This window comes from Lepidothrix coronata, unplaced genomic scaffold, assembly GCF_001604755.1.
Source record: "Lepidothrix coronata isolate B3197 unplaced genomic scaffold, Lepidothrix_coronata-1.0 Scaffold1, whole genome shotgun sequence".
Taxonomy (NCBI): domain Eukaryota; kingdom Metazoa; phylum Chordata; class Aves; order Passeriformes; family Pipridae; genus Lepidothrix; species Lepidothrix coronata.
In genome coordinates this window covers 1,336,907-1,364,783 of record NW_016690181.1, presented here as the reverse complement: position 1 = coordinate 1,364,783, position 27,877 = coordinate 1,336,907, and the positions used below count along the sequence as shown (strand labels likewise).

At 38.4% G+C, this 27,877-nt stretch overlaps 1 protein-coding gene across 1 annotated transcript; it reads right to left on the bottom strand.

Annotated features, from left to right (window-relative positions):
• Positions 1-116: 116 nt before the first annotated feature.
• On the bottom strand, positions 117-25,603 carry PLA2G4F (phospholipase A2 group IVF). Its single transcript, XM_017812703.1, has 21 exons — positions 25,392-25,603; positions 21,218-21,290; positions 19,562-19,698; positions 18,144-18,272; positions 16,645-16,685; positions 16,017-16,059; positions 14,740-14,806; positions 14,267-14,436; positions 12,112-12,225; positions 11,562-11,599; positions 10,485-10,620; positions 9,610-9,746; positions 8,313-8,535; positions 7,646-7,760; positions 6,277-6,414; positions 5,717-5,824; positions 4,595-4,789; positions 4,117-4,283; positions 2,872-3,058; positions 1,338-1,581; positions 117-1,208 (listed from the first exon to the last, which is right to left on the bottom strand). Exons 1-20 carry the CDS (start codon positions 25,500-25,502, stop codon positions 1,352-1,354), a joined length of 2,559 nt encoding a protein of 852 aa, XP_017668192.1. The 5' UTR covers positions 25,503-25,603; the 3' UTR covers positions 117-1,208; positions 1,338-1,351.
• Between the last annotated feature and the right edge of the window lie 2,274 nt (positions 25,604-27,877).

The window sequence follows — 27,877 nt, the reverse complement described above, 5'->3', positions numbered from 1 at the left end:
TTTATTGAAATGAGGAAAAATATATCAAGACAAGTGTTTATAAGAAAAACTGTGAAAAGCACGTGAGAAAAACTAATATTTATTAAAAGAGAAACACATTTAAAAATGTATCAAGAATCATCCTCATCTATAAGTCTTTACATTCTTTCATAAGACAAATTTCCTGTCTCCAGTTTTCAAATACAGAATCAGTACATTCAACTCAGTGTAAAAGTCACAAAAGTAAACAATGCTTGTTTGTCATTGTTTTGTCTAACATATTTTTGTACCACATATTTTCCAACTGCATAATTCAGTCCTTTTCTCTGAGCTTTATGCAAAGTGAGGTGAATTCCATCCCACAGCACTGCAGCACATTGTTTTATTCATTCACAATTTTAAGTTGTGCCTACTTTGACTATTGATGTTTCTGAAATATATAGACACGCAAATTCCTCCAACAAAGGTCTGGTTGAACTGCACACTGAAGTGTAAGGCAGAAAATATCTAATTCGAACCCTTCAAAGGAGCCTTCCTTCCTCTTATACACAAAGAGAAAGACGAGACTCATGGTACTTTCATCACACTTTGATCATCTCATGATGATCAAACGGTAGGAAGAAGCAACACAATCCCACAATGTGTTTTTAATTGTTAAACATAAAAAAGTGAATATTTATTTCCTCAAAAACAAATTGTTTATGAAAATAAGGTACTCAATATTGAAGTTCTGGTAGACTAAAAGTCATTAAAATCCCTGAGAAGGGTAGGAAGGAAATATCACAAAGATCTTTGAAATCGTGAATGGCAAAAATAGAAAGCAAGTAATCATTGTTCAGTCTTGAAAGTATGCAGGCATCATCCAGTAACAAGTTGAAAGCAAAAGGACACATCTCTCTCAGTGTGTGTGTATCTGTGGAATTACTTGCAAGATGATGTAAATTGTAAAATTTCATGAAGAGAGATTCAAAAAGCAGGAGAGATAAAAGTACAGAAGAAATCAGTTTCCCCAAACACTAACACATCTTTGACAAAAAGAGGTGCATTGCTTACTGGAGTTTGGAAGATTATTCTCCAGATGCTGGAACTGTTTGAATAGACCTCCCTAATCATCTGGTATCAGCCACTGTAAATTGAGATACTGGGCTAGATGATTTCTTACTCTTCCCCACACAAGGAAGCAACATCCATGTTGTACGGTATATCCCCTGAGTTTTCATCAGAGCACATCATCTGGAATGAATTTTCAGTGTCACACGTACTACTCCCTTGCCAAGAAGATAATTCCCAGCTATTCATTTTCAATATTCTGTCTTGAACCTCATGGTTTTTTACACTGTAGCCTCTCTGCATCCTCAGCTCTGGAAGCTGATCATGTATTGGACTTATTGATGACCTTCTTCAACTTCCTCCTTTGCAGAGCCAAGTTTAGGGTTTTGAAGAGAGTGTCCTTGCTGTTCAGAACATTGTAGCGATTCACTTCCACTAACCTGCTGAAATCATATGGCTCAAAGGTGAAATTTAGTGTACGGTAAGGAGAATCCTTTGACTCAATGATGAAGTCACCAAAGGATTTCTCTTCTTCTGACTCACGTTCAACTCCTGCAACAAGAAAGAAAAAAAAAAATCACAAAAAACCCCCCAGCCATGGTAGACTCCTTTTAGTTCAATTCCGTTAGGAGTAAATCACAGATAATTCTATTGAACCTTAACTTTTTCCCCAAAGCTCCTCTGCAGAGACTTCAGTTCCTTCCAAAATATCTGGAAGCTGAAGGCAAAGTGCTATTATTTAGTGCCTCTTTCCACTAGGCTCCAAAATACAGTACTAAAATACATTTCCATTGTGATAAATTGTTTAGTTCATCTACAAACATGCTTAAAATAGGAAATATAAAGCTCAATTCTTCCTGGAAGTACTGTTCTGCACTAAAATAAAAGACACATCATGAGTTCAACTGCCCTTAGGATGTTAGTATAAACTCTTTAAAATATGGTAACTCGTTTTTTTAGCACCCTGCCACTTAAATTTAAGTACCATTTCGAAAGGTGAACATTAAAGTAGTTTGCTAATAACACTTTGCTTGTTGCTGTTAGAGAAATGAAAGTCTCAAGTCACATTCAAGCCTAACACTTTGAAACTCTTCATCTTGATGAGGAAATGCAGCCAGGGTCTGGCAATCATTACAGTATTAATATAGACAGCATTAACAGTGTGCCTTACATCCCCCTTGCCTGCACCAGTCCTGCATGTTCTTTTCTATGTATTCCAACAGTTTTCTTCAGGATGCTGTTTTCTCCCTCATAGGAGAAAAAGGACATTGATTTTTGCCTGTCTCCTTTTAAAGGTAAATAGCTCCATGTTTCCCAGCACTCTTGCCTGATAGACTTTACAGCCTATATGAATCACATTAAATGAAGAAAGAATCATTTATCACTTGATCTCACACTACAGGGGCACAGGTCACTTAACATGAGTTACATGATCTGACATACAGATTGGTCCCCAATACCTTGCTGCTTAGTGGTTTATTCTTATTCAGTAAACAAATGAACTCCTTATCTAATCTGATTATTAGTTCTTTCCTATATATTCAGAGTAACTAGAAGTAAGAGAATCAAGTATCAGGGCAGAAAGGTTCAGAAAGAAGCAAAAATTTAGCCTAATTTTGATTCTTTCGGCACTTAGATTTTATTTTTTTGTCAGCCTCTTCTCCCACTCTCCCTTCCAAAAAACTAGTGGAAATTCATTCCGCCTTAAAGGTAAATAACAATTTAATAATTACAGGGTAATACTAAGATGAATGAAAAGAGGAACACTGAGTGCACTGAATTTTCCCCATCAACACACCCAAAAGATTGTTACAAGAGCTCTTTAAGATATAGTTCCTTTACCTGGAGCCTTGTATTTCTGGAAAGTGTCATTCACTAATGGGAAATGGACTACAATTGGAGCCTTTGGATTATTATCATCCACAAACACGTAACACTCCTTTGGCTTCTTTTCATCTTCCTCACTAAATTTGATTTTTGGAAAAGGAATATCACGCTCCTCACAATATTTCTGAGTCAGCTCTAAAACCTGTTGTCAAAAAATAAAAAAATAATTGCAACAGAATACCAGCTACACCTCTAAGATCATCTAACTACAATTCTCAAAGGGAAAGAGACTTTGTCTAAAAAAAAAAAAGGGGGGGGGGAAATGTGATAGAACCTCAGCTTCAAATCAGCAGAAACAATTTCTCTGGATGGTGATATAGAAGAATGAAGAGCAGAATTGAGAACTGCTAGCAAACATCAACAGGTTGCAGCTGAAATTTTTTATGTATCTAAATCTATTCACCTTGACTTTTCTGCACTTAAAAATGAACACTTTTATATACATAAAATAGCTTGTTTGCATGAAGAAAATCACCAATAACCACTTTTCCTTTAGAGGTGTGTATCAAAGTAACAAGGAGCTTAATGAGCCAAACAAATGCTCTTATTTTACATAACAATCTACTTAGGCTTCTGAAAATTTTTGAATCTTATTATAGTTGTCAACTTTCTATCTCTTCATGACCTTCATAGGAAAAAGGAGAGAAAAATAATGCTTGAAATGTCTTTTCCTATGAAGACAGGCTGAGAGAGTTGGGACTGTTCAGCCTGGAGAAGAGAAGGCTCTGAGAGGACGTTATAGCACCTTCCAGTACAAAAGGGGGCTTACAAGAAGGCTGGAGAGGGACTTTTCATAAAGGTATGTAATGATAGGACAAGGGGGAATGGCTTTAAACTGAAAGGGTGTAGGTTTAGATATTAGGAAGAAATTCTTTACTCAGAGGGTGGTGAGGTACTGGAACAGGTTGCCCAGAAAGGTTGTGGACTCATCATCCCTGGAGGTGTTCAAGACCAGGCTGGATGGGGCTTTAAGCAGCCTGGTCCAGTGGAAGATGTCTCTGCCCATGGCAAAGGGGTTGGAGCTAGATGATCTTTAAGGTCCCTTCTAACCCAGGTTATTCTATGATTCCATGAAAGACATAAGGATTTATTTTAATTTATTTGTTAGAGTGTGTATTCAACATCAACTGATCTGCTGTCATTTTGAATATGATTCTGTGCTTTTATGTTCATGTAATGATGTTCTGCTACATCTCTCACCTCAAATGGAGCTTCCCAGGAAAAATTGAATGACAAGATAACATCCACATCCCTCTCTGGCTGAAGTACCAAAGGAAAGGGAGAGTTGATAGAAAAGCCACCATCCACTAAATATAAGCTCTCTTCCATGGGGGTCAGCTGGTTGGGAAATGCATCCAGATGAGTACCTGTAAGATACTCCAAGTAACGCAAGTAACTATATTGGTTCATTACACACCTCTCAGTAAAAGCAACAAACAAAGCTTATGCTGGTGTTATAAAAAGAAAAAAGACATTCCAATATGCACCATTATCTGAGATTGACCTGTGAAGTCTTATATGACAGAACAAACACAGTGGATCAAATTTTTTGCTATGGGGTAAGAAGGGGTATACTTCCTGACTTCAGCAGAACAAAGTCAAGCTCACTTATGTTCTGTGATACTGACAAAGTATTAACATATTATTTAATATCCCAGACACAGACAGATTCATTTACCTCTCCAAGTCACAAATTTCTTGATGTTAACATAATCTTTATGAAGATACAATCCCTTCATGAAGTTGAAGGTTTCTCCACATGTGACCCGGGACTTGAAGAAATCCTGAAACATTTGTAGCAAGGGGCCCCCAGGTATAACCAAGCGAGTCTTCAGTCGTGCTGGGTCTCGGAAATGGAATCTTCGGCAGTCATCTGCAGAAGTCACAGAAGGATGCAGAACACAAACAAAATGCTTGTCCAGCTCCAATATTTCAATCAGACCTGTTTCTAGAATATTTAACCAGCTGTCCTAGGGCTGAATTTCTCCTCCAATAAGAGTACTGTAATGAAATGTAAATGAGCTGCATATGCCATAGTTGTATGATTTACATGCCCTGTTTAATGTATATAGCATTACTCATAAATCATTGCCCATATTAATTTCAAACAAACACAAAGAAAAACCCTTGTTACCAAGTGACAACAATTTCTGTCACATAAGACAACATCAGTCAAGCACACACAGTAGCATTTACAGTTACACAACAACAAAAAGGGTGGGGTGGGGTGCCAACTAGGGCTGCAAAGGCAGAGAAGAAAAAATCTCTTCTTCCACTAGTTACTATAAGGCTATAACTATGCACAGGAATAACTTTCAGCCTTTAAAACACTTCCTTTTCACTGCTGGGGGGCAATGTATAAATGGAGATCAGTGCATAAACATACAAACAGCTTATCAAAAATTACAAAAAGCAGGACAAGGGAGAAACTGAAAGCCTTTTTTCCACCTCCTGCTTAGCAGTCCAGCTTCTATTCTTCCTATTCTCACAATTACAACTCCTGCACTGCAATATGTGTTTAAGACAGTTCCCAGAACTCGTCCAAATTTATAGTCAAAGTCAGATACAATTTTTTTTAAAAAGAAGGAAAGGAAAGTGTATTAAAGAAAATGTAATTCCTCTCTTCACTTTATGTGTGAACAAAGGGAATAACACATGGTAAAAGAGAGATCTGTCTAAATCCATCCTTAATGCTAACTCTTGAAAACTACACACAGCACATTTTTGAGTCATATTATTGCGATTATTCCAAAACCAGCAATCTTTTGAAAAATCCAGCTGTTTTCATGTATGCTCTTACCTACAACTTTTATAACATCTTTGAAAGAATCTAGAAAGCTCAGTCCTATACCAACCACCTTCAGGCAGATGTCATCCAAGCTTGCCGCAAAAGCACTGCCCCACATTCCTGCAGGAGACATGTGGAAGAATTTAGTACTCAAAAGGCTTTACATAGTGTAACCAAAAGGTCTATAATTCCGTTGCCATTTGTCATGGGAGAAGGCTGTCACTTGATCCCTACTATTCTAACAGGTGATGTTTGAGTTAATCATGTAAAAAATTCTGATTTAAAAATATAACGCGGAAATTTTTCCTAGAGAAAAACACCAAAAAGACAGTAGGGGAAGACCTACAGCAGACATTTTTGACAGGCAGCTCATAATAGAGTCATCTTGCAGACTCAGGACATCAGACTGTAATATTATGAACCAATACCTAAAACTCTGGAGAAAGACTTGACATTTTTTACTTCAAGTTCTTTAGCAAGGGACAAAAAGGTATGGACTTAAGCCCATGAGTCCTGAAAGCAGCATGGTTCCTTTCCATCTCCTCATTTTAATCATTATCATAAGATCATACCTTGTAGGAAACAAATCCTGGGCTCTGGATGTTTCTGGATAAGTCGTCCCATGAAGAACTCACTGTCAAAGTCCTCTGTTCTGACAAAAGCTCCATATTTGCGAAATCCAACTTCATAGGGAGTGAACTCACACCATTCTAAGAACAAGTCAGCAGGATATTTACTCATCTCAGAAGAAACATAAGCAAAAATATTTATCTGGTATTGTTCATGAAAGGGAGGCAGAAGGGAGTTTCACTCCACTTTTCATGATCACTATGGATTTCCCTGCCTCTCTTCTCAGTAAGCCTCTATCTATTATTAATTAAAAAAATCATCTATTATTAACAAAAACTCTTGTACAGGCTTTCATCCCATCTTGCTCCATCCTGAGTTTGCCACTAGAGAAACAAGCTGCCTATTTTACTTTTACTTTAAACCATTTTGATGGCTCCCTTTTCCATCCCAAACAGAAGCTACTTCATTTTTCTCAGCTTTTCTTCACACTACATACCATCTCTCAGAAACTACTACCGTACTAACTTGAAAACTCGATTCGCCCACAGTGTCAGTCTTCATTGTCTGCCTATCAAAAAGTCCCCTCCTGCCTGAAAGATTTCTACAAATAGCTGAAAGGTAACCAGAAAGATCATCAAGTCCAACTCCTGGCCCTGCACAGAACAATCCAAAAAAACACAGCATGTGTCTGAAAGCATTACCCAAATGCTTCTTGAACTCTGGCAGGTTTGATCAAATTAAATTCATTCACAAATTCATATGACATCAAATTAATTCAAACTCCTCCAGAATAAAATAAACAAAAGTCCCCTAGAGGTACACAGATGGACATAAACATTTGTGATTGTGTCTCCTGTATCTATCCCCACTTGTTGCATCATGTTTAAAGTTTCAGTGAAGGACTGGCCTTCCATTTTTTTACTGTAAGAACTCAAGCTTCTAAAATCCATAATTTTGATGATGCAAACTACAAGGTGGTCAATCCATCATTTTACATGAATGCTACAAAAACTATTTATTTTTCTGAGACTTTAAAAGAAAGTGGTCACTTAATTACTAAGGACTCTAATTCTCTGATTCAGACACAGACGTGTATTATAGGAATCTTCTCAGCTCCTGAAAATTTCAGGCAGTTTCTAGCAAAACATGTGGAGTGGCCAACAATGTTGAATCTCATTTCTCTATTTTAGCCATGATGAAGACATTTGCTATCAGGATGATAACACTCTGCCAATCAGTATCCTGTTGCCTCTTGCACTACCAACTGCTGCTTGAGCCACATTTCCTGTTGTCAGCTGCTCACTACCCAAGGAACTGGATAGGTGAAAGGAATTTATTGATTTTAGCAAACAGAAATAAATTTCTATATACCTGCAAAGTCACCACTGCTCATATTGGGTCTCACATTGACAGCTGCATAGATAGGGTAAGGGTTCTGGGCCCATTTCACTGCTTCTTGCTGATCAGACAGCTTTGATGGGTCTTCCTGGTCACAAGCAGGGAAGAAGAAGCACACTTAGGCAAGCTCTGTACCCATACTTTGATAACTGGAAGCTGTTGCTTAGCACTTCTGATTAACAATACTACTAATTCAAAGTCCCTTTTTGTCCCACTGTCGAGACACATGGTTAGATTTGGCCAAAATATTTCTGCCGTTGCATACTTAGAATGCCTAGTGTTATTAATGAACTCAATATCCCTCTGATTTCCATTCTCAGTTACATAGAAAATACTGCACAGTAATGCCATTCTGCAAAACTAATATCATTCTCTCCGATTTAACCTGTCCAATACAAAAGCTATTAATTTAATAACAGTCATTCCAAGAAAACACAGCTTTTTTTTCTATAGCACTGATCTGTATGACTTGAAAATTCTTGAATAAAGAAGATACTATATTTATTGCACAACACTGTCTATGCCAGAACAGCTCACAAAGGTGGAGAGTAATTGGTTTCTTGAAATAAAACACGTGGGTATGTAGAGCTCCCACCCAGAAGACAAAAAGCAGTACACATCCAAACATAAACCCTTTTACCTTCTGCTGTAGGAAAAATTCCACAATAAGGCCCCACAAATCTGTAAAGGAAACTTTCCGTCCACTATTCTCCATTGCATTCAGCTCCTGGAAATAGTATTTCAGTCGTTCTGGGGAAAATGCCCCTCCTTTGCTGCTGGACACAGCATCCTGAGCTCTTCTGATTGCATCTTGAAGGTCTTTCTGTGACCAGTTGGGGTCTTGATACAGTGTTGATAAACACCTGAAAATGCTTATATTAATGTCATCAGTAACAAAGATCCTCGTGTAAAGAATACTTTTAGCTAGTTATAATTAGTGCTGCAGCACTTGAGAAGTTGAAAGATAAAACATCATGAAGAGTAGAGAGTCCATAAATAAAGGCTCTCTGAATTCTAAAATGTGCTGGACACTCTGACACCTCCAGGACAACTTCATCCCAGTTGATAACTTGCCTTCCAAGGATGTTCCAAGCATCATATGCAGGCACAGATAAACCAGTTCATAAACCTGAGTTAACTCCAGACCATAACAACTATGATAGACTGGCTGACAGCAAGGGTGCTACTGCATGCAGCAATAAAGGCCATAGCCTTCATCAGAACACAGGTCTGATTAAAGAAAAAACTAGTTTGGACCATTGGCTACATTTGTTTGGAAGTGTCTCTGAGTCAAAAGAGGCCAGCCAGATCACAAGGTCAGTGGAAGAGAACCAGGTACATAGGAGTTAATTTAACACACAAAGGTCTGGAAGGGAGGGTTACACTGTCAGGTTGCACAACTCCTCAGTGAAATCATTTCACAAAAGCAACGTGTATTTAAAAGGGATGACTTCATCACAGACTTCAAGAACTGAGATACTGAAACATTCTAGCCATGTCTAACATTTCAGCACATTGCTCCAGTTCACCAAAAGGCAAAACAGTGCTGTGCCTCTCTTCAGCCACTTACATCATTTTGGAAGGTGATGACATAGCGGCCCATGTGGACATGTTTCCAGTGACTTGCACCACATCAGTTATCGTCTTGGCAAGAGTAGAGAAGGGAGGAGGGTTTTTTAAGTCAGTGCTCTGAGCAGCTTTATTGATGTAATACATTCTAATATTCAACTGTCAGACTTGCAGCAGATTCATAAATTTAACCAGCAGCTGCATGGGTTGGACATGATAATGAATCCCTTAAACTCTTCAGGAGTCTTACAGGTGAAAACTGATAAAATATTAGACTTTGCTGTCTGACTACAGATGGTACAAATGCAATTTTGGTTTTACTTTGCATTAACACTAAGTTTCTGGAGCCAACACTGCATACAGCTTACCAAGTAGAGCCAGAAATCCCACACAGATATATTGCAGCATCCAAAAGGCCCAGTTGCTGAAGCCCAGCAAGACTGCCATAGAACGACGTCAGTGCTCTCATCCCACCTCCAGACCCCAGTACTGCTATGACTGGAACCTGCAGACAGCAAAGTCAGGAGTCACAACCACAGACTTTTGATTGCCAATGAATTATAGAAATAATCCCACTCAAGTCTCACTCAAATTAAAAAAAAAAATAAAAATACAAAAATCAATATTTCTATTTACTTTTCAAGTGATTTCAGGTTTATTTCAAGCAGAACTCCTTTCCCTATTTTGTAATTGAAATATATTGTTTACTATAAAACAGCAGGGTCAGTTAGGGACAGTCACTTACTGAAACTGTTATGTATACTATCACACATTTACTTTCATACAATATATGTATAAGCACAAAAAAGGCAACTATTCTTATAACAGCAGCCAAACACCACCAAGCAAGGCATCGGGCCATGGCCTATGTAGACATAACAGTGTCCTCAAATAAGCAATTAGGAAGCTATTCCTGTGGTTTGAGCTTTAATTTAAACATTCTGAAACAGACTTTCCCATCACAGTTCCAAGCCTAAAACCCAAGATACAAGACTTCAACAAAAGAAAGTGCATACATTCTGAAATTTCAATGTTTTGCATTCCAAAACACACACACACACATCCCTCAAAATTTAAAAAATATAACAACATTTGAGACTTCAAAACTAAAACATACCAGGGACCTATCTCACACCACAGTGAATGCAAAACATGTTTTCTGTTATAGGCAAAGATTCTTACACCCTCTATCAACCAAGCATAAAGGATTTTATCAATCTCACTACAGCACCGTGCTCAATACCTCATCTTTTGGAGGGGATTCCTTTAAGTGAAGACTCTTTCTCAGTGCCTCAGAAACTACTTTCTTCCTTTTGTCCAAAAATTCTCTCTCCTCTTTACAGAGGTCGAAACCCAGACGTATATCAAGATCCCAAGTGCTGAAATAGAAGTCAAGCAAAAATACACCCAGATTTTGGAGGATTTGTAATTTGCATGAAAAGAAATTTTTTGAACACAAAATCTGGGTGCTGATCTGAATTATTGGATCAAACTATTAGATGAAATTTTAGTATATACACCAGCTATTTTGTACAACAGCTTTTGGAATTGAAAATGAAACTTCTCCATACTGTATTTCTCCCTTAATGTTTAAATTCAAAATTTGCATCAAACAGTATTCAAATTAAGCTTCAGGAATTTCACAGAGGAAGAAAATATTCTCAGTAGGTGAAGAAGATTGTATGAGGAGCAACTGACATCACTGTATTGATATGAATGGTGAAATGAGGGGAAAAGCAATTTTAAAACAGAAATTTTTGAACTTAAGAGGCAGAAGGGGGCAACTGCAATTGTAGTTCAATTAACTTGCTATGAGTTCATAAAAGGTGAGCAGAATCTTCAGATGACTGTATATTAAATGACCTTATCAACTTACTAGCCAGCTGCTTGGTTTTCAGTTATTCTTTCCTTTTTACTCCTTTCTTGTGCCCTGCATCTATTTTATACTTCAGGCTCTTCACACACAGAGGTGTCCTTTCCTATTTGTCAGTACAGGACTGAATATATTTTGGGAAGTATCTGTACCTAACAAAACTACTTAATATTTACATCATCAGCTATTTTACATTTAAGTATTAGGAACACAAAATTTGTACAGCTCTCAGCAGTACTGACACCAGTACATTAGATAGTATTTGGAAATTGAAGAGTCAGAGCTTTAAGAAGAAAAATAATCAAAGATATTTTCTTTTATTCTATCCCAAAAGATCAGTGGAGAGAAGAGATCTCACCAGAACATTGAGGAGAGTCACTCAGTTCCTTTACTATGAGAATAAAGGCCCTTCCCTCATTTTTAAAGGACTCTGAGGTTCCCACTCACCTCTCTTCAGTTTTCAAACTCATATCCAGACTTTGTCCCTGTGAAAAGAGCGAACACATCTTACAACTGATAGCAATTATACAGGTGGAACTACTAAACAGAGGTTATGACATCAACAGAGTCACCAGATACTAACCAGAACAGTACTCTCTCTCATAAAATGACATCTCTGGAACACCTTTCCCTTGCACCTATTTCAGACATTTTCAATAGTCTCCGCAGAAAGCAAAAACATACTCAGAGAGCAGCGTGAAAGAAATTATTTCTTCTGCAAGTGTCTTGCTTTTCTCCTCCTCTCGTAATTTTCTTTCACACTCTGACAGACTTTTTTGCTCTAGAAAGTGATGAACTTCATACTTACTTTGCAAGACCCCACTGTGAAAACATTTTTAGAAGAACTTCGCTGAGTAATCCCATTATTTCATTCTAGATATCCAAGAAAACAGCACTCCTGAGAATCACATGTAGCCTAACTTTCCACATGCCTAAAGGCATTGGAGGAAAAAGTTATCCCATGCATGCTAAAACAAATGTAAAATATTGACATTACCTCTCCCAAAGAAATGATTCTATCAACTTTTTCTCCGGTAGGAAGGGAATTAACTGGTACAGTTCCCAATCCCAGAACCATAGTATGCTTTTCAACATCAGGGTTCACGCCATCCTAATAAAAACCAAAATCTTAATTGAGCTCCACAGAAAAAAAGTTAAAGGTATGACTTTCATATGTCAAAACAGCAAACAATTCTTAATATCATTACAGCTAAATCTTTCCCAAAAGTCTTAGGCTTTTCAAGAGCATCCTGCTTTCTGCTTGACAGATCTTTGTCAGGATATTTCTTTCATTCAAATGGGGTTTTTTGGTTTTTGTTTGTTTAGGGGGGTTTATATGTTTGTTGTTCTTTGCTTTTTTTAATATACCTGTCTGCCACAAGCAAAAAATCTTCACCTTCGAGTACAAAACTTTCCCCCAAAATAGTTGTGTTCTTGCAATCTGTCTTCAAAGCAGGATTTGGAAAGGATACCAACAAAGCAACAGCATGAGACATACATAAAAAATACTACAAAATAAGCAATAAGATAGTTTCCCTAGGGACAAATGATAGCATGTAATTTACAAAACCTAATCAATTTTAAAAGCAGAGAAAATTAAAGTTTGCCAGGAAATCCTTGAGTTTTCTCTCATGTAGCAAGTGACAAGCTCTCAATACTGAGCTGTGTGCAGATTCCTAACTTTAAAAGACATATACTGAAAAAACCTCATATCAGAGGGTCACACGCAAACCTACACAGCCTACCAGTGGGATGGAGCCCATACATCCACCACAGGGCTCAACCCTTGGGAAGAGACAGCATCTTGAAGGAATAACAGGTTGTCACCCTTCTCACACCAAGAACTGAAGTCAGACAAGGAACTACTCATAGATTTCACAGATGTTTTCTGACCAATAACAGCTGTCCTGAGTCCAATGTCCGACTAAGCTCACTGTCCTCCTCCTCCTAACAGGGGAAAATAACATGCATTTAGGTACAGGGCAAGCAACTCTACCATGTTCCTGGCACTCTCCTACCTCTGATAAGAGAAGAAAGGTCAGACTTTTATGCTCTATGCCAGCCATTGAAGGAGTATGTTCTGCTAACCAAGGTGGTTGGGCTGAGGTTTACCACCTGCTCCAATCTCCATGGTTGACTTCTACTGTGTTTTTGCTTGCCCGGCTCTGAGTCTTTGACCACTTTAGTCCAGGTCTCTCTCTTCAGCTCATGTCTGCTGCCTAAACAACCCCATGTCAAACCTATTCTTCCATATACTTTCTTGTGTCCTCTTCTCCATAGTTGCCTCTAGAGTAGTCAAGATCACCATTTGCAATCATGCTGCCCAACTGCTTGTGGGCATGAAAAATATCATAGAATAAAGAGTTTCCTTGCTCTCATGTTTGGTGGCAACAGTCATCACAATGAATATTCAGTCACTCCAATAGGATGCACACGCTGCATGGGTACTTGTACAGACTGCAAAGTAATAGAAAAAGCTAAATAAACCTTTACAAGTGACAACTGATTTACAAGTTTCTAATAGAAAAGACTTCCTATAGAGTATCTTCATGCAGCAAGCATGCACAGAGTTAAATTTCTTTAATCCCTGAGTTTGAAGAAATTTTAAATTGTTGGGGAGTGTATATTTTTAAGACAATTTCACCTCCTTACGCAATGTCAAAGACAATGCAAAGTCTGACATTTTAAAACAAAAAAAATAGTACTGTGTAAAAAACAATGATAGATAAAAACTTATCTCTCTGCCCATAAATTCCTAATACATGCCCAGAAAAAAATACATTCATTCAAGGCAAGCTTCTAGCCTAGAAAATTTTGGTCTGAGCAGTTACAATATTACAAAGTTGCATCCAAAAGGTACATCTGGAAGTGACTAGTAGTCTTTTTAATAGTTGGTCCCTAGCACCACACAAATATTTTACTTCATAAGAGACTTCCTTTAATGCAAGCTTTTGACATCCACAGGTACCTGAATAAAAACCAAAAACTGACATCCCTGAACATCTGAAGAAGTCTCTGGTCCTCTTATGATCAAATCAAGGCCATTCAATTTATATTTAAGGACATTTTCATGGAAATAAAGTTACCAGTTACAGAGTGGATTTACTCAAAAGTGGGTTGTAAATTTTGTAGCAATCAGCATGGATGCTTACCTGTAGAACAGATATGGTTTGCTCCAGCTGCACTTGCAGTTCTGGACACATTTCTTTATCCACATGAAAAACAAATGAGGTTCCATAATGCTTCTCATTATCTGGTGTCCAAGGAATACTCAACTGCTTTTGATATGCCCCTGGGACAGACAACTTAACTTCACAGCACCCTGTGCATTAGAAAAACAAGTTTAGATCACAGGAGTCATTTAAATAAATGTTGAAAATCAAGTACTTGTTAAGTGTAGCCGAGACTATGAAAACACAAGCAAAAACTCTATCGTGTGGTACTCAGTAGAATTGACCCTATATTATTAAGTATTAAAAATAAAAGCAAAATTGACTTTAAAAGTAAATTTTTTAGTCAGTAAATTAAATTGCACTGTATAGACAGAGAATCAAGTCTCCCTTCTCTCCCAAGGAATAAATATGTTGAAAAGTAGTGCTGACTTCAACTCTACAGGCAGCCCTACCTTGCTGTTTCTCTTTTGTGTTTTCCCCTTTGTTAACAGTGCCTTGCAGAGACAAGCAAGGATGAACCTATGTAAAAAAAGAAACCAGCTCTGGTTATACAATTTTTAGTTCACTTCTTTGTTGAAGTTTAATCCACCTACTATATGAGGTGTAGGTTTACAGATGCAAGCTGTCAAAAAAACCCACTAAGGATTGTTTTGTTATTTCAAATAAAGACCAAGTTTTGTTTCCCTAGGACAGGATTATTTGCTCTTGTTTCAAAATCAAAACCACTCTCCTTATTCCAGTTACTGGAGCTTTTTGCAACCAGTACTTCATAGTTACAAGCTGTCAACACCTGGGGTTTTTCTGGGTTTTTACCTTTTTTTAATGCATGTGTGAGTACCTATTCAGAATCTGTTCAGAAGCAAGCACTTCATAAATTCTGCCATGACTTTCTCTCCCATCTTGTCCATGCCCTCATAAAATTTAGTCTCTCACACCATTCAATCATCACCCCTCTAGGACAGTACGTAAGATACAATTGCCCTAAAAGAAACTACTAAAAGAAAGTACTTTTAGTACTTTCTAAAAGTACTAAAAGAAACTACTCCACTGCCTAAATGTAAGACTAATTTGCTAAGGCAAACTGGAACACAAAAGCTTCTCTCCTGTGAAATATTTTGCAGAACTGCGCTGTTAAGTGCCACCAATTTTTCAGGAAAAAAAAGTTAAAACTCTACATTTCAACCATTATCCTTTTCTCCTTACAAAAAACATGACACCAGTCCCTTTTCTTTGGAGGGAGAAAAGAGGTAGCAATACCTTTATTTTTAACATATAACACACTGATTTTCTTAGATTGATTCACCCAAGAGAACAGGGAGGCAACACCTACTTAGCAATGGCATTGATAAAAGCTTTGAAGTAATATGTGTTAAAATTAGAAGAGGGACTATACCTGGCCAGCATCTAGGCTAGAAAACACGATACCATCTTCAAGACTCACTTGCCTCATAAAGACATTTTTTGTTTACATTTTTTATAGCAGCCTTACTGGAAGAAAAAAAACCAAACCCCACAACAAAAAACAAGCCACACCTTTCTGCGAGTTACTATCAAGTTTTAAAAATTGAGGAAGATTTTTAAATCAACAAATTGAAAAAAGAAAGGCAGATGCTGGAGAGAATAGGAGCTAATTGGAAGCAGGAGTGGAACACTCAACAATTCTTGCTACTGAAAACTTACCTTCTGGAGTAAATCACAACATATATGATTCTGACTTCCATGTACTCACCACAAGGACTCCATTGGTCAATACCTCTGTAGGGACATCTGAGCTGAGAAAGCAAGAGATTTAATGTAAATGAGTTCTGTTTCTAATTTGCTTCATCCTACTTTGCAAACTAACTGCCTGGATAAGCAGTGGGGTAAAAAGGCCCTCACTGGGGGATATCTGTGCAAACACCAAGCATATATCCCTTCACAGAACAATGGAGGTTGGGAAATAAAAAAATTCGTCTGCAACTATAAGCACATGCTATAAGATTTCCCCATCTCTGTTATTGTGATAACTTAGAGAAAAGCTGAGCTTAGATAGGCTATTAGATAGATTAAATACTCATCTGTGTATTTCACATGGTGAACTGTGAAAGCTTTCCACTCCTAAGTAACTAATCCACAAAGTGTTCATTTACTTCTCATGGAGTCCAGCAAAATTTATTTCTTTTTTTGTACCCCAAAAGTTTTGATGACTGGAGCATTAAGGATATTCGTGGTCAACCTTTAATGAATCAACTCAAACACCACAGGGAACTACAAAGCATTAGCCTTTCTACGGGCAAGACTGTCCCTGCACAGAAAAAGTAACGAAGACAACATATTTGCAGAGCTCAATTTCATTCAGCTCTTCACGTAAGACTCACCATTTCTCCAAGTAAAACTCTACATCCAGTTCTTCATTAGCCTTTGAAAACAAAAGTTGGACACTGGTGACCCTTTATCTTGAATATATAATTATGAGACATTTTTCCAAGAGATTAAGCCTTCTTCCTGTTACATACTTATAGTAACCTCCTGTTAAAGTAACAGCTTTTATAAAAGTTCCAGTTAAATTTTGAAATATTTAAATTTATGCCTTTAGTTGTTCTTATTGTTCTTTAAACTTTCCTCTCCTCCTGGACATATCCTATATGACCAGACACATCTATGTTTGAAGACACAAGGGCACACAAGTGAGAGTTGGCTCTCAGATCCATTACTCTGCTACGAGAAGAAAACCCTCCTCTGGCTCAAGTCCCACTGCAGCGCCATCTCTGCAAACACCTTCTACATGAGGTTTTGTGCTACCTCCCAATTATTATTATTATTTCAGGAGCTTACACTCTTAGGTCATTGCTTTATTTGTCTTCTACAGACTTTGATCCAGCCATCTTTTCTCCTACCATAACATATAGTAAATATTTGATACCAGACATAATGCAGCTCTTAAAATAAGCAAGTAGAAGCCAACTTGGGTAATTTTCTTTACTAAAGTTGGAATTTTCAGATCCACAGTTATGGATCAAGATGACTTAAGCATTTAGCAAATTGGTAGAGTTAGTGGGAACAAGGGAGTTACTAAGCTTCTTTCCATGATGACAAATCATTTGGAGTGCCTGTGCCACTGCCCAATGTCTCCCTGAGAACTGCATGCCAATTATCTTGCTTCTGACCACACCAACAGTATTGAAGCCCAGTTTCTCAAGAAAACACATCATTAGCTCACCTTTAATCCTGATCTGTTGTAGCAATGTGTTTGTGGTATTTACAAAATAGATCAGATTGGTGATGTGGCTTTATCTATGTAAAACAGGCTGTCTTGTTGTAAGTCCATAAACAGGTGCACAGGATTTGAGAGCAGCTGATACACACATCACCCACATAAAGCAGAGGTTTAAGGTACTGAACATAGTTCAGAGAAAATAAGCTTTTCTTAGACTTCGGACTTATTAGATATAGAGCTAACCTTTGCAGCAATAAACTTCTTTTCCGCAAACTGATGATGCCAAACTAAAAAACACAGTCTATAGTCCCCATAATGATTACTGACTGCAAATGTCTTTCATTTTAAAACCAGTTTATGTTCCTCTAAGTCCCATGAAAAATCAATTCCCTTTAAATGAAGATGTTTTAACATCTTCAGAATGAGAGCAGTAATCTCAAGTTTTATTTAGCTGGGGCATGCCAAACGCTGTGGAAGACACATAAAATCACTAGGGATTTTAGAAACATCCCAGTTGACAGTAAAACCACATATGCTGTCATCACCTGTTGATTCATTTTTCCCTTCTAGCTTATACAACACAGACAAGTCAACCAGCACATACTGTCAGATATCTGTAATGATGAGCTGCAGCTATTCACAGTTGAGCCAGGGACTAACCTCAGGGTTCAACCTGAAAGTGCGCAGCAGGGGCCGACCCGGCTTCATGCCCCCTACATCGAAGACAATAGACGTGAGCTCATCACTGACAAGGACATCCTTATCATAGAGTGTCAACTCCAGAATGTTCTAAAACCAAACAGAAACAAACAGCCTAAGATCAAAGAACAAACACTTCCTGGGTATCTGTATACAATAGACACTCTGTGCATTAATCAATACCTTTCCCATTCCTGAAGAAAATTCACTATTTTCAGCAGGGCTTACAGCATAGTTAAGAAAAAAAGGCTCCTAGTTGACAACATGTAGCTAAAATATTTTCTGAGCTTCCCAACTAGAGAGAGGTTCCAGCTGAATGCATGTGACAGTACTTTCCACCCACTTCAGGCACAGATTTGCCTGAGGAAGCAATAGCAATTTCCACTCTTCTAGCACAATTCAGTCCAGGATGTTAAAGGGACTGATCACTTCCCGCTTGGCACTGTCTCAGAGCTGGTAAATTCAAGAAAAACTAACTGAAATAGACACAATGAGTACATATGGCATCCAAAAAAATGGCACTGCAGCAACTAGTTTTCCAGGAGACAAGTCTAAACGTAAAATTGTGCCAGTATAGTCTCGCAGCAGTTAACAGACTGAGGCCTCATAAGTCTGCAGGGGAAGAAAAGCTAAACACTAAAGCTTAGCTTTCAATTTTCTTACCATTTAAGCCAATTAGCATTCCACATTTGTCACCAACCATTGTGGAAAGGTACTCCAGTGAGGGGGATAGTTTCTTGTTAATAAGCACCTTATTCCAAAGCCTAGGATGTTATTCAAAGCAATAGTACCATACTAAAACTGACCTTCTAAAGTACAGTTTCCTTCCCTCTGCCATTAATGGCTACTTTGAGAATGAATGCTGACAATCTGAAGACTTTGTTCAATACTCTACTAGGTCCTGCACAGACAGCAGACAGATGTACTGTCCCTATCCAAGAGTTTGACTTTTGGTTTTCTTCATCATAGGAACTGATGGCAAAACTTGACTGCACGAACTAGTGGCAGTGAGTAGAAATTTGGTTCCCATTATCCTGATTCAGACAGCTACACTGTGAAAGTAGAAGCAAACATCAAATAGAAACTTGTTTTATCACGAAATTTCCTTGAACTTTACCAGGTAGTGCCATAAATTCCCCTTCCTGAGTTGCATCACAAGGATGTTTACGGAACATTCTAGCTGCAATTTACACGAGAGTACAGTTACAAACTGCTGTGGTTATCACTGGACATGCATAGTACAGCTTTTTGTACCACTGAAGGCAACTGACACCTTCCAGGTAACACTGGTTTTGAGGGTTGGTTTGAATGAAGTATCAAAAGCAAGCCAGTATACAAACACAAGTAGTCCAAACAACTCCACAAAGTGCACTCCTTACCTTGACAGCACTATGGATTCGATACCGGAAAGTTTCATTCCATTCTGGGTTATCATTGTTGTCAACAACCTGAGTTCGGGAGACTATGGGAGATGCAGTGGGCAGCTTTAGTTCCACATAGCAGTCTGCCTTGGACACTACAGCAGAGAGAGCAGAGACAGACGTCAGAACGACTTTAATCAAACGTAACTTTTCCCATAAACTCCTCATTTTCTAGATCTCATTGCATCATAGAAAAGTGCAAATTTAAGACTGGACTTCTAAAGCAAAAGCCTTTAATGAAGTACATGTTCTCAAACGGCAGCAAATTGAATATTAGGTACCTATATTTCCTTTTTTCTGGTTCATCCAAATCATAAAGCCCTTAATAAAAGAAACTACTATTTTAAATGAGGAAGATCAAATTTTGAAAAACGATTACTGCTGATACCAGGCTCATTGCCTCTTGCCTTGGGCACCACTGAAAGAGCCTGGCACCATCCTCTTAATACCTTCCTTTTAAATACTTGTACATATCAATGATATCACCCTGAATCCTCCACTGTGTCACTAAGTAGCCCCAGATCTTTCAGCTTTTCCTCATATGAGAGATACTCCAGTTTTTTTACCACTGATCACCATCCTCTGAGTTTTCAGTCCAGCTCCCTGTCTGCTCATCCAGCCCATACTTCATCAGTTTCTCTATGAGAATCTTAAAGGAGACAGTGTCAAAAGCCTCACTAAAGTCCAAGTAGACAACATCCACCACTGCTATACCCTCATTTAGTCTGGCCAGGAGCTGAGCTGTCTGTTTCCATTCCCTGAAAATAACTGATTGTCTTTGAGTTCTTTCTTCCAGTTAGGGCCCCTTCTTCAATGCAAGTATGGGAACAGTTCTTCACTCCAGCTGAACAGATAGGCCATGAAAAAGAACTCTTCACAGTGTGAATCTATCCCTCAGCCTCTCAGGAGAATTTTCCATTCCTTGAACAGCTATTTAGCATTCCAAATAGTTCAGTGCTGGATGCCAGATATAAACTTAAGGCAGACTACCTTACTGGATTAAATCTGAAGTAATTAAATCTCAAATGAGTTTTAAAGATCCCAATGCCTCAAACATTCCTGAGATCTTTACTTGATGTGTAAATGGAAGGAAATATATACCATGCTATCAAAAACAGGAACAGATAAAAAGCAGTTTGTCTTGGAATCAGTCAACTACCTACTTCCTTAAAGGCTTCAATGGCAAATAGCAGGTACATGAAATAAAGCACTACTACAGCTGAGAAAATAAACATTTGGAAGCTAGAATTGAAGATTTCTATTTCCAGGTTCATGAAGACTGTTTAGCAGGAGCAAGGCTGAAACTTGCTATGATCAGAGGGCTGAATCCAGAGAAAGGAATACAGAATAGGTGACAGTAGGACAGGTGTAGGAGCAGGGAAGAAAAACATTATCAGGAGTTGATCTTGTTCTGCAAAGTAGCACGCTTAATCTGCAGCTTGGCTCACATCAAGATTTTAAAGTATACATAATGCTTTACAAGAGAAGCTTTTATTCAGACATAAAGGCAATACAGTATGTGTAAGTAAGAAGCTCCCTTAACAATGCTGCCTGTGTTAGAGGTATGCACTGACCAACCAACCTGTTTTCATAATATCTTGACTAAATACTTACACAGATCTGTACCCTTGATGTTTCTGGCTCGGAGGACTTTCACTGTTAGGTTGTAGTAAGGGTGCTTTTCCCACTGAAAAGAAAGGAACAAGCTAAGTTTTTAACTCAATTGCAACGCCTGTTCTATAAACACACTAGAATAAGTCCAGAGAAACAGATCAGACCAGCAAGCCCAAAATAAACTACTAATGAGTCAGTTGGGGAATCTCTGCAGCACTTTCAGTGTCCTGGAGGAAGACCAAAGGAGACCAGAAGGAAAGTCAATTCCCTTTCAGCAGCACGAGTGATATCTTAAAGTAACTCCTCATAGACTTCAGAAAATAAATCCCTTATTTAGGGTTTCCTCTAATTATAGATCAATTTTTAATTGCTTCCTTAGTACATTCTTACTGGACGATAAACAGATACTGAAGCTGCTGAAATAATTAAGATCATGACTCGACTACTTGCCAAGGGCACATGCACGCTTGAGTAAAAGCAGACATGGCAAGAATCTTAACAGCATGGTCTCAAGACATAGAAGGCATATGCTGTTTACAGTGAGAAAAAAAAACCACTTTCTTGCAGGAACACATACTTCATTGCAGTTTGAGCAAGAAAAGACAAAACTTAAATTCCTTTTCATTCTGGACTGTTACTGATATCAGCACTCTAAACATGCATGTGACTTTACCAACATAGATCAAAATGTAATCCGTGCTCTTGAAAGCTTCTGGGAGACTATTTTTGGAAAGTAATATTAGTATCTAACTGCCAGCATGTGAAGTGGGAAAAAAAGCCTGACTGGATTCTAGAAGATTATGTAGGAAAAGTGGGGGGAGGGCAGGAGAAGACAAGAGAAAACAGCATGGGGTGACTTAGTACAGAGACTGCACAGAAATAATTGTGTAGGGTTCAGGAACAGAATGGGATTCTGCCTCATTTTCATCAATTATGACACAATCCTGGCCAGCTAGGAACTTTTTCTATTCTTAAATCACATTTTCAAAATGCTTTTCACAAGTGGTCAATAGCTTACATTCATAATTTCCTACATGGTTGGCTTGAGACGAGAGTTTAACTTCAGATACGCTAAGTATTCATCTACAATTGAATTCAACAGGATCTTCACTTACAAAAAAATGCTGCAGACTGACAAATGAGGCACTGAAACAGATTTCTCAGAGAAGTTGTGGATGGCCCATTCCTGGAAGTGCTCAAGGCCAGTTTGGATGGTGTTCTGAGCAACCTGGTCTAGTGAAAGGTACCCCTGCTCATGACAGGGTGGTTGGAACTAGATAATCTTCCAGGTCCCTTCCAACCCAAATCATTCCATAATTCTATGAAATATTATATAAATACATACATATCACTACATACCACATATCACTAACAGGAGTCTCAAGGAAGCCAGTGAACCTTGAATTGTTAAACTCTTCTTGAATATTCCTTATCTGATAAATGGCACTATACATGCATCATCTAATATATCACACATGCAGGTACCAAATTAAATTTGGACAAATAAACCCCAATTATACTATTATTAAAGGACTCTTATTTGCAGCACTGACATGTTGAAGATACTTATTCCTTTATTTGTTTCTGGGAACAAGACATGCCTTTACATCTAATTTCACCATGAGCTTCACCCTTGAGATGCTAGTTTTTCTTCCTTTATAAACCTTTCCTAATCACTTTTATTCAGTCACTGACACTACTTTCTCAGGCAAAGCCTAACCTCCTTTCTACCTCAACAAGTTGAGGAATGCATTACACAGAGAAATTCAAGATTGTGTGTCATTCCCACCAACTTCCTAAAGTTGCTGCAACTCTCCTGGTTTTTGAGAAATGAAGCTACATAATCACACTCCCACAGCTGTGAAAGCCATCTTCACTCACATAGCCTGGCTATCACCTGAAATTCACACACTATTAGCAGAGGAAGCTCAGAACACCCTGATGATAGCCTATGTCTCTTTTATTGTATACCATCTGTCAAAATGTAGTTACATGCTCAAAAAAAAAGTCCTTTCCAAAGGTCTCTAACAACCTTTGATTTACAGCCAGTCATTACACAGGATACATTTTCCACACCCAGATTATAATTTAAGGGCCTAGAACCCAATTGACATTTCACTGTGCTCCCAAGCCTGTGCTATCAATTATGCCAGAACCTTCTCATATGCCTTTTGTACTTATCTTTTAGCCAAGGCATAGCAAGGTCATAGCATGTTGCCAGGTGAGCTTGCAGAGTAATGAAGCATGGGAGTATCAGATATGCTCTATCTGAATGATCAAGGAAAAGGCAGGCAGGAAATCTGTATGGGAAACAGAGAACAAATACAGATGACAGTTCTGCCTATACCAGTGTATGTGACAGCATACCAATGTATGTGTCTGATGCAAGCAACTAATTTCTACTTAGCAGTCTAATGATTTTTCAGAATCACTGCTTTTCCAGAGCTTAGGAGAGTCCATCTGAAGCAAAAAAACCCAAACCTTTAAATCCTAAAATGAGGGTACAAGACTGAATTTTCACATACTTAACTTCGCTAACAATTGTCTGTACCTTTCATCTAAACTGAAGGTGCTGATTCAGCAGCAAGCAACTGTAAAACTACTCATCCCAGCTACAGGACCCAGTAGTCTTTACTCTCACATAGCCCAGAATAACTGTCTTTATTCAGTGGGATGGAAGTGTTGGGATCCACTCCACATCTGTCAGTGCATGCCAGTTGCATTATAAAAATGTTGTCATAGCAAATAAAAATATATATTTTGTGTTCACAGTTACTAGGAAAATCAGGTAGCTCAACGAAATGTCCGGTATACCAATAGAGCACCTTCTCCCCATCTTGTTCCTGCTCCCAAGTAAACATGCTGCCCATTATTCCCTTCCTTGTGGCCAAGGTGTCACAAGTTCCCTTTTAAACTCAAAAGCAAACACCTGGCTTTCCTAGGCACTCTTTCCAGCTTCCCTCCTCCCCCAAGAGTGTGCATCTGCAGTCATGAATGGAGGCTTACAGATGCAGCCTTAAGAACCATAATCTTTTGGCAGGCAAGATTTATAGTTAGTCAGGTTATGAGTAGTGCTAGCAGCTCAGTAACACAACAGCATTGGCAAACACTGGGGTCACTCTCAGTTTGCCTTTAGAAGTGTGAAAATAAAGCTAAACTCTGGAAAATTAAAGAGATCTGATCACGTTAAACTCAAAGCCAAAAGGGTGATCTGCTGCCTCACTCCTTGCTCAATTGCTATCAATTAGACAATACAAAATCTCTTCCTACCAACCAGCCCAACTTCACTAAGTAGTGTTAACTTTTTAAATTTTATTTGTATAGTAAGTACTTAAGGGGAAATATAACATTCAGTGGTTTGCAGGTTAATGGAGACTAACACTAGCCTCTTCTACCCTGATTTCCCAAGTACTAAACAACAACATTAAAAAGTCAACAAGACAATTTTTATCATACAGCAAGCAGAAGTACAGAAAGGCATATAGGTAGCAAGTCATTTTGTGACATTTAATGGTCATCTCAATTTTAAATTGTATATTGAGGGATTAGTGTGAGACAACACAACACAGGTGATCAAATTCCAGATCAGATCTCCTAGTCAAAGGCTCCTTCACAAACATTTAATGTAATTCAAAATTGAGGTTATTGGTCAGACCATGTTACACAATTAAATGATTTCACACCAGTCAAAGGACAAACACATCAAAACCACCTTATCTGTTGTGGTTGCACTGCATTTTGAACAGGCACTCACATCATTATTAATATTTGTCTACTTAAGACCATTAATCCCTGTAGGATAAGACAGAGAGCATAAAGGAAGAAAATTGTAATCAAGGATATTTTGTAAGAAAACACATAAGCATGGTTTTGTCTTTACTAATGAGAAGTGCAGTATTCTCCCCCTAAAAAAGTACTTGGCATCAGCTTGTGTTCCCCAAAAACTAAGGAAACGCAGACCTGATCTGCATTTCCTCACACAGATCCTAAATTTAATAAAAACCTGGCATCTCTATTAGCTTTATCATTCAGGGCAAATTTTAAATAACAACAAACTTTTTAGTTCCTGTGGAAGTACAGAACTGGTTTTCCACACATGCAGTAACAGGAAGTCACTACTGAACACATTGGCTAAGGAAAGCCATCTCAAAGACAGCACTATGATTTGTCTTACCCGCCAGTGATAAAACCCAGTCTCTTTCCTCTCCTTCCTTTGGAAAAGCACAGCTGCCAGGAAAGGCAGCACTCCGGGTGGAAGCGGGCCCCGCAGCACCTTATGGAACATGGGAAAAATGTCTTCTTATCTCTGCAGAAAATCTGACAGGGACACCCAGAAAATAAGGAGAGTCCCTGGATGCCCGGCTGTGAAGCGCTGTTTGCTACAGACTGGTCTGAAGTTTTGCGCAGGACTGGGCTGCACTCCAGCTGTGAGAAACAGAGGTGTGGCCCGCACTTGCCAAACAAGCCAGTTCAAAACCTTGTCAGCAGGTTTTGCAAATACTGGTATAAGATAAGGGCAAAGTAGCACCAAACAGGGAAGCCCTGGGTAGGAGGAAGCACTGCTCTGTGATTAAGCCACAACATCAAAACCCCCAGTTCAGATCTTCTTTGAGAGTTACAGCAACCTGATCCATGACTTTGACTGTTTTAAACCCTTTTCAGAGTTTCAGCATACCCTAACAGAGTATTTTTAAATAAATTCCCATCTTACCAGCCTGAAGCAAAGCCAAATTTGTCACTGACTGTAGCTGTCCAGAGAGGTTTCAGGGAGGTCAGAGTGAAGACACCACAATTTGGTGTGCAATAGGGTGCCTCAGAGAACATCAATTCCCCACTATGTCTCACCTCTCACTATGTGAGCGGCCTGTACAAGTATCCCCTTTCTCCTCATTTACATATAGGGCAGATTTTTTTAGGAGTCTATCGTGCCTTAAAAAATATTTAAGTCGTAAAAGAAATTGTTTACTGGGAGTGATTAGTTTATTAACAGCTGCTGGCAGTTGGCTTGCTGGAGTTTTTTTATTAAAGAGCATAAACAGAAACTGGAGACCAAAAGACAAACTTTAGTGTTTCAACAATTAAAAAGTGGCAGAAAACGTATGAAAGCCAGTAATGCAGCATGTCACTAGCTCCAGACAAACATGAGAATGTGACACATTCCCAGCAAGGTCCCATTCATTAATCATTTCCTGTCATTAGTGTCAGTCACCATACCAGAATTTAAGAAAATTAATAAAAGCATAAGCACTGAAATTTAGAACATAAACAAGTCAGTGCTAGTTAGGGAATCCACAGAATTGAAAGTCAACACAGAGGCAAAAAACAAACATCCATTCTGAAACAGTCAGCAACTGCTGTAATGGTCTTGTGTAGTACCAAATGGGGCTGAAACTGGGCTGGAAAAGTTATTTGCTTTTCTGCACTGCACTGAAGGTGAAGGACTGGAGGAGCTTCACTCCTATGAAAACAGGCTGAGAAAGTTGGGGTTGTTCAGCCTGGATAAGAGAAGGCTCCAGGGAGACCCAATTTAAAGTATTTAAAAAGGGCTTATATATTTACAGGCCTTACAGTATTTAAAAGGGGCTTAAAAAAAGAGGGAGAGTAACTTTTTACACTAGCAGATAGTGATAGGACAAGGCGGAATGAAGTAAAAGAGGGTAGATTTAGATTAGACGTTGGGAAAAAGTTCTTTACTCGGAGGATGGTGAGGCACTGAAACAGGTTGCTTAGAGAAGTTGTGGATGCCCCATCCTTGGAAGTGTTCAACGCCAGGTTAGATGGGGCCCTGAGCAAGCTGATCCAGTAGTGGGCAGCATCCCTGCCCACAGCAGGGGGGTTGGAGCTAGAAGATCTTCAAGGTCCCTTCCAAACCAAACCATTCTATTATTATCAAACTAGGTTTTATTTATCTTCAAAAAATTGCAGAACAGTGTGATTTTTTTTTATATTTAATCTAATATAGTTTGACCATAAATTACAGGAAAATGGAGGTGGCCTTACATAGCACAGCAACATGGAGAAATCACATTTATTCTAAAGTTTATTACAGGCAGTATAAAAAGCCTCTATCTTGTCTTGTGAGTGCCCAACTGCATTTAAAATTAGGCTTACCTGCTTCTGACATTCTTGCTCCTCTTCCAATAAAATCCCTCAGCACAGGATGAAATTTATAGAATTTCTCTGTCAAGAAAAACTGGTATGTTCTCTTTAGAATATGTGCTTAAGAAATGTTTCATAGTCAAAAACAGATCACCCATTAACAGTGTTTGTGTGCAGTTTTAGCCATCTACAGACACTGCTGTCAGTGAACTTCATATCCAAAGAGAAACTACTTGTTTTTATCATTTCCTAGCAAGAAAACAAGCAAGTAAAAAGGCATCAAAAGATGAGGCAAAGAAAGCCTCATACCCAGTAACTTTACTTCTGCTTGTATTAACATGTCCACACTGGTAAAGGTAGTTTTATATACATGTCATGCTTACTTTTTTTGCCAGCAAGCATGAAATGACACCATCATCAACTACACTACATAGTATTTAAAATGTGTCCAGATATCACAAGGAGTCCCTTTTGGTCCCTTTAGCAACACTATGAGGAGAGCTGAGTGCATAACTAGAAGAGATGAAAATCTGAAAGGATGCAATCAAGGACAGCATTTGA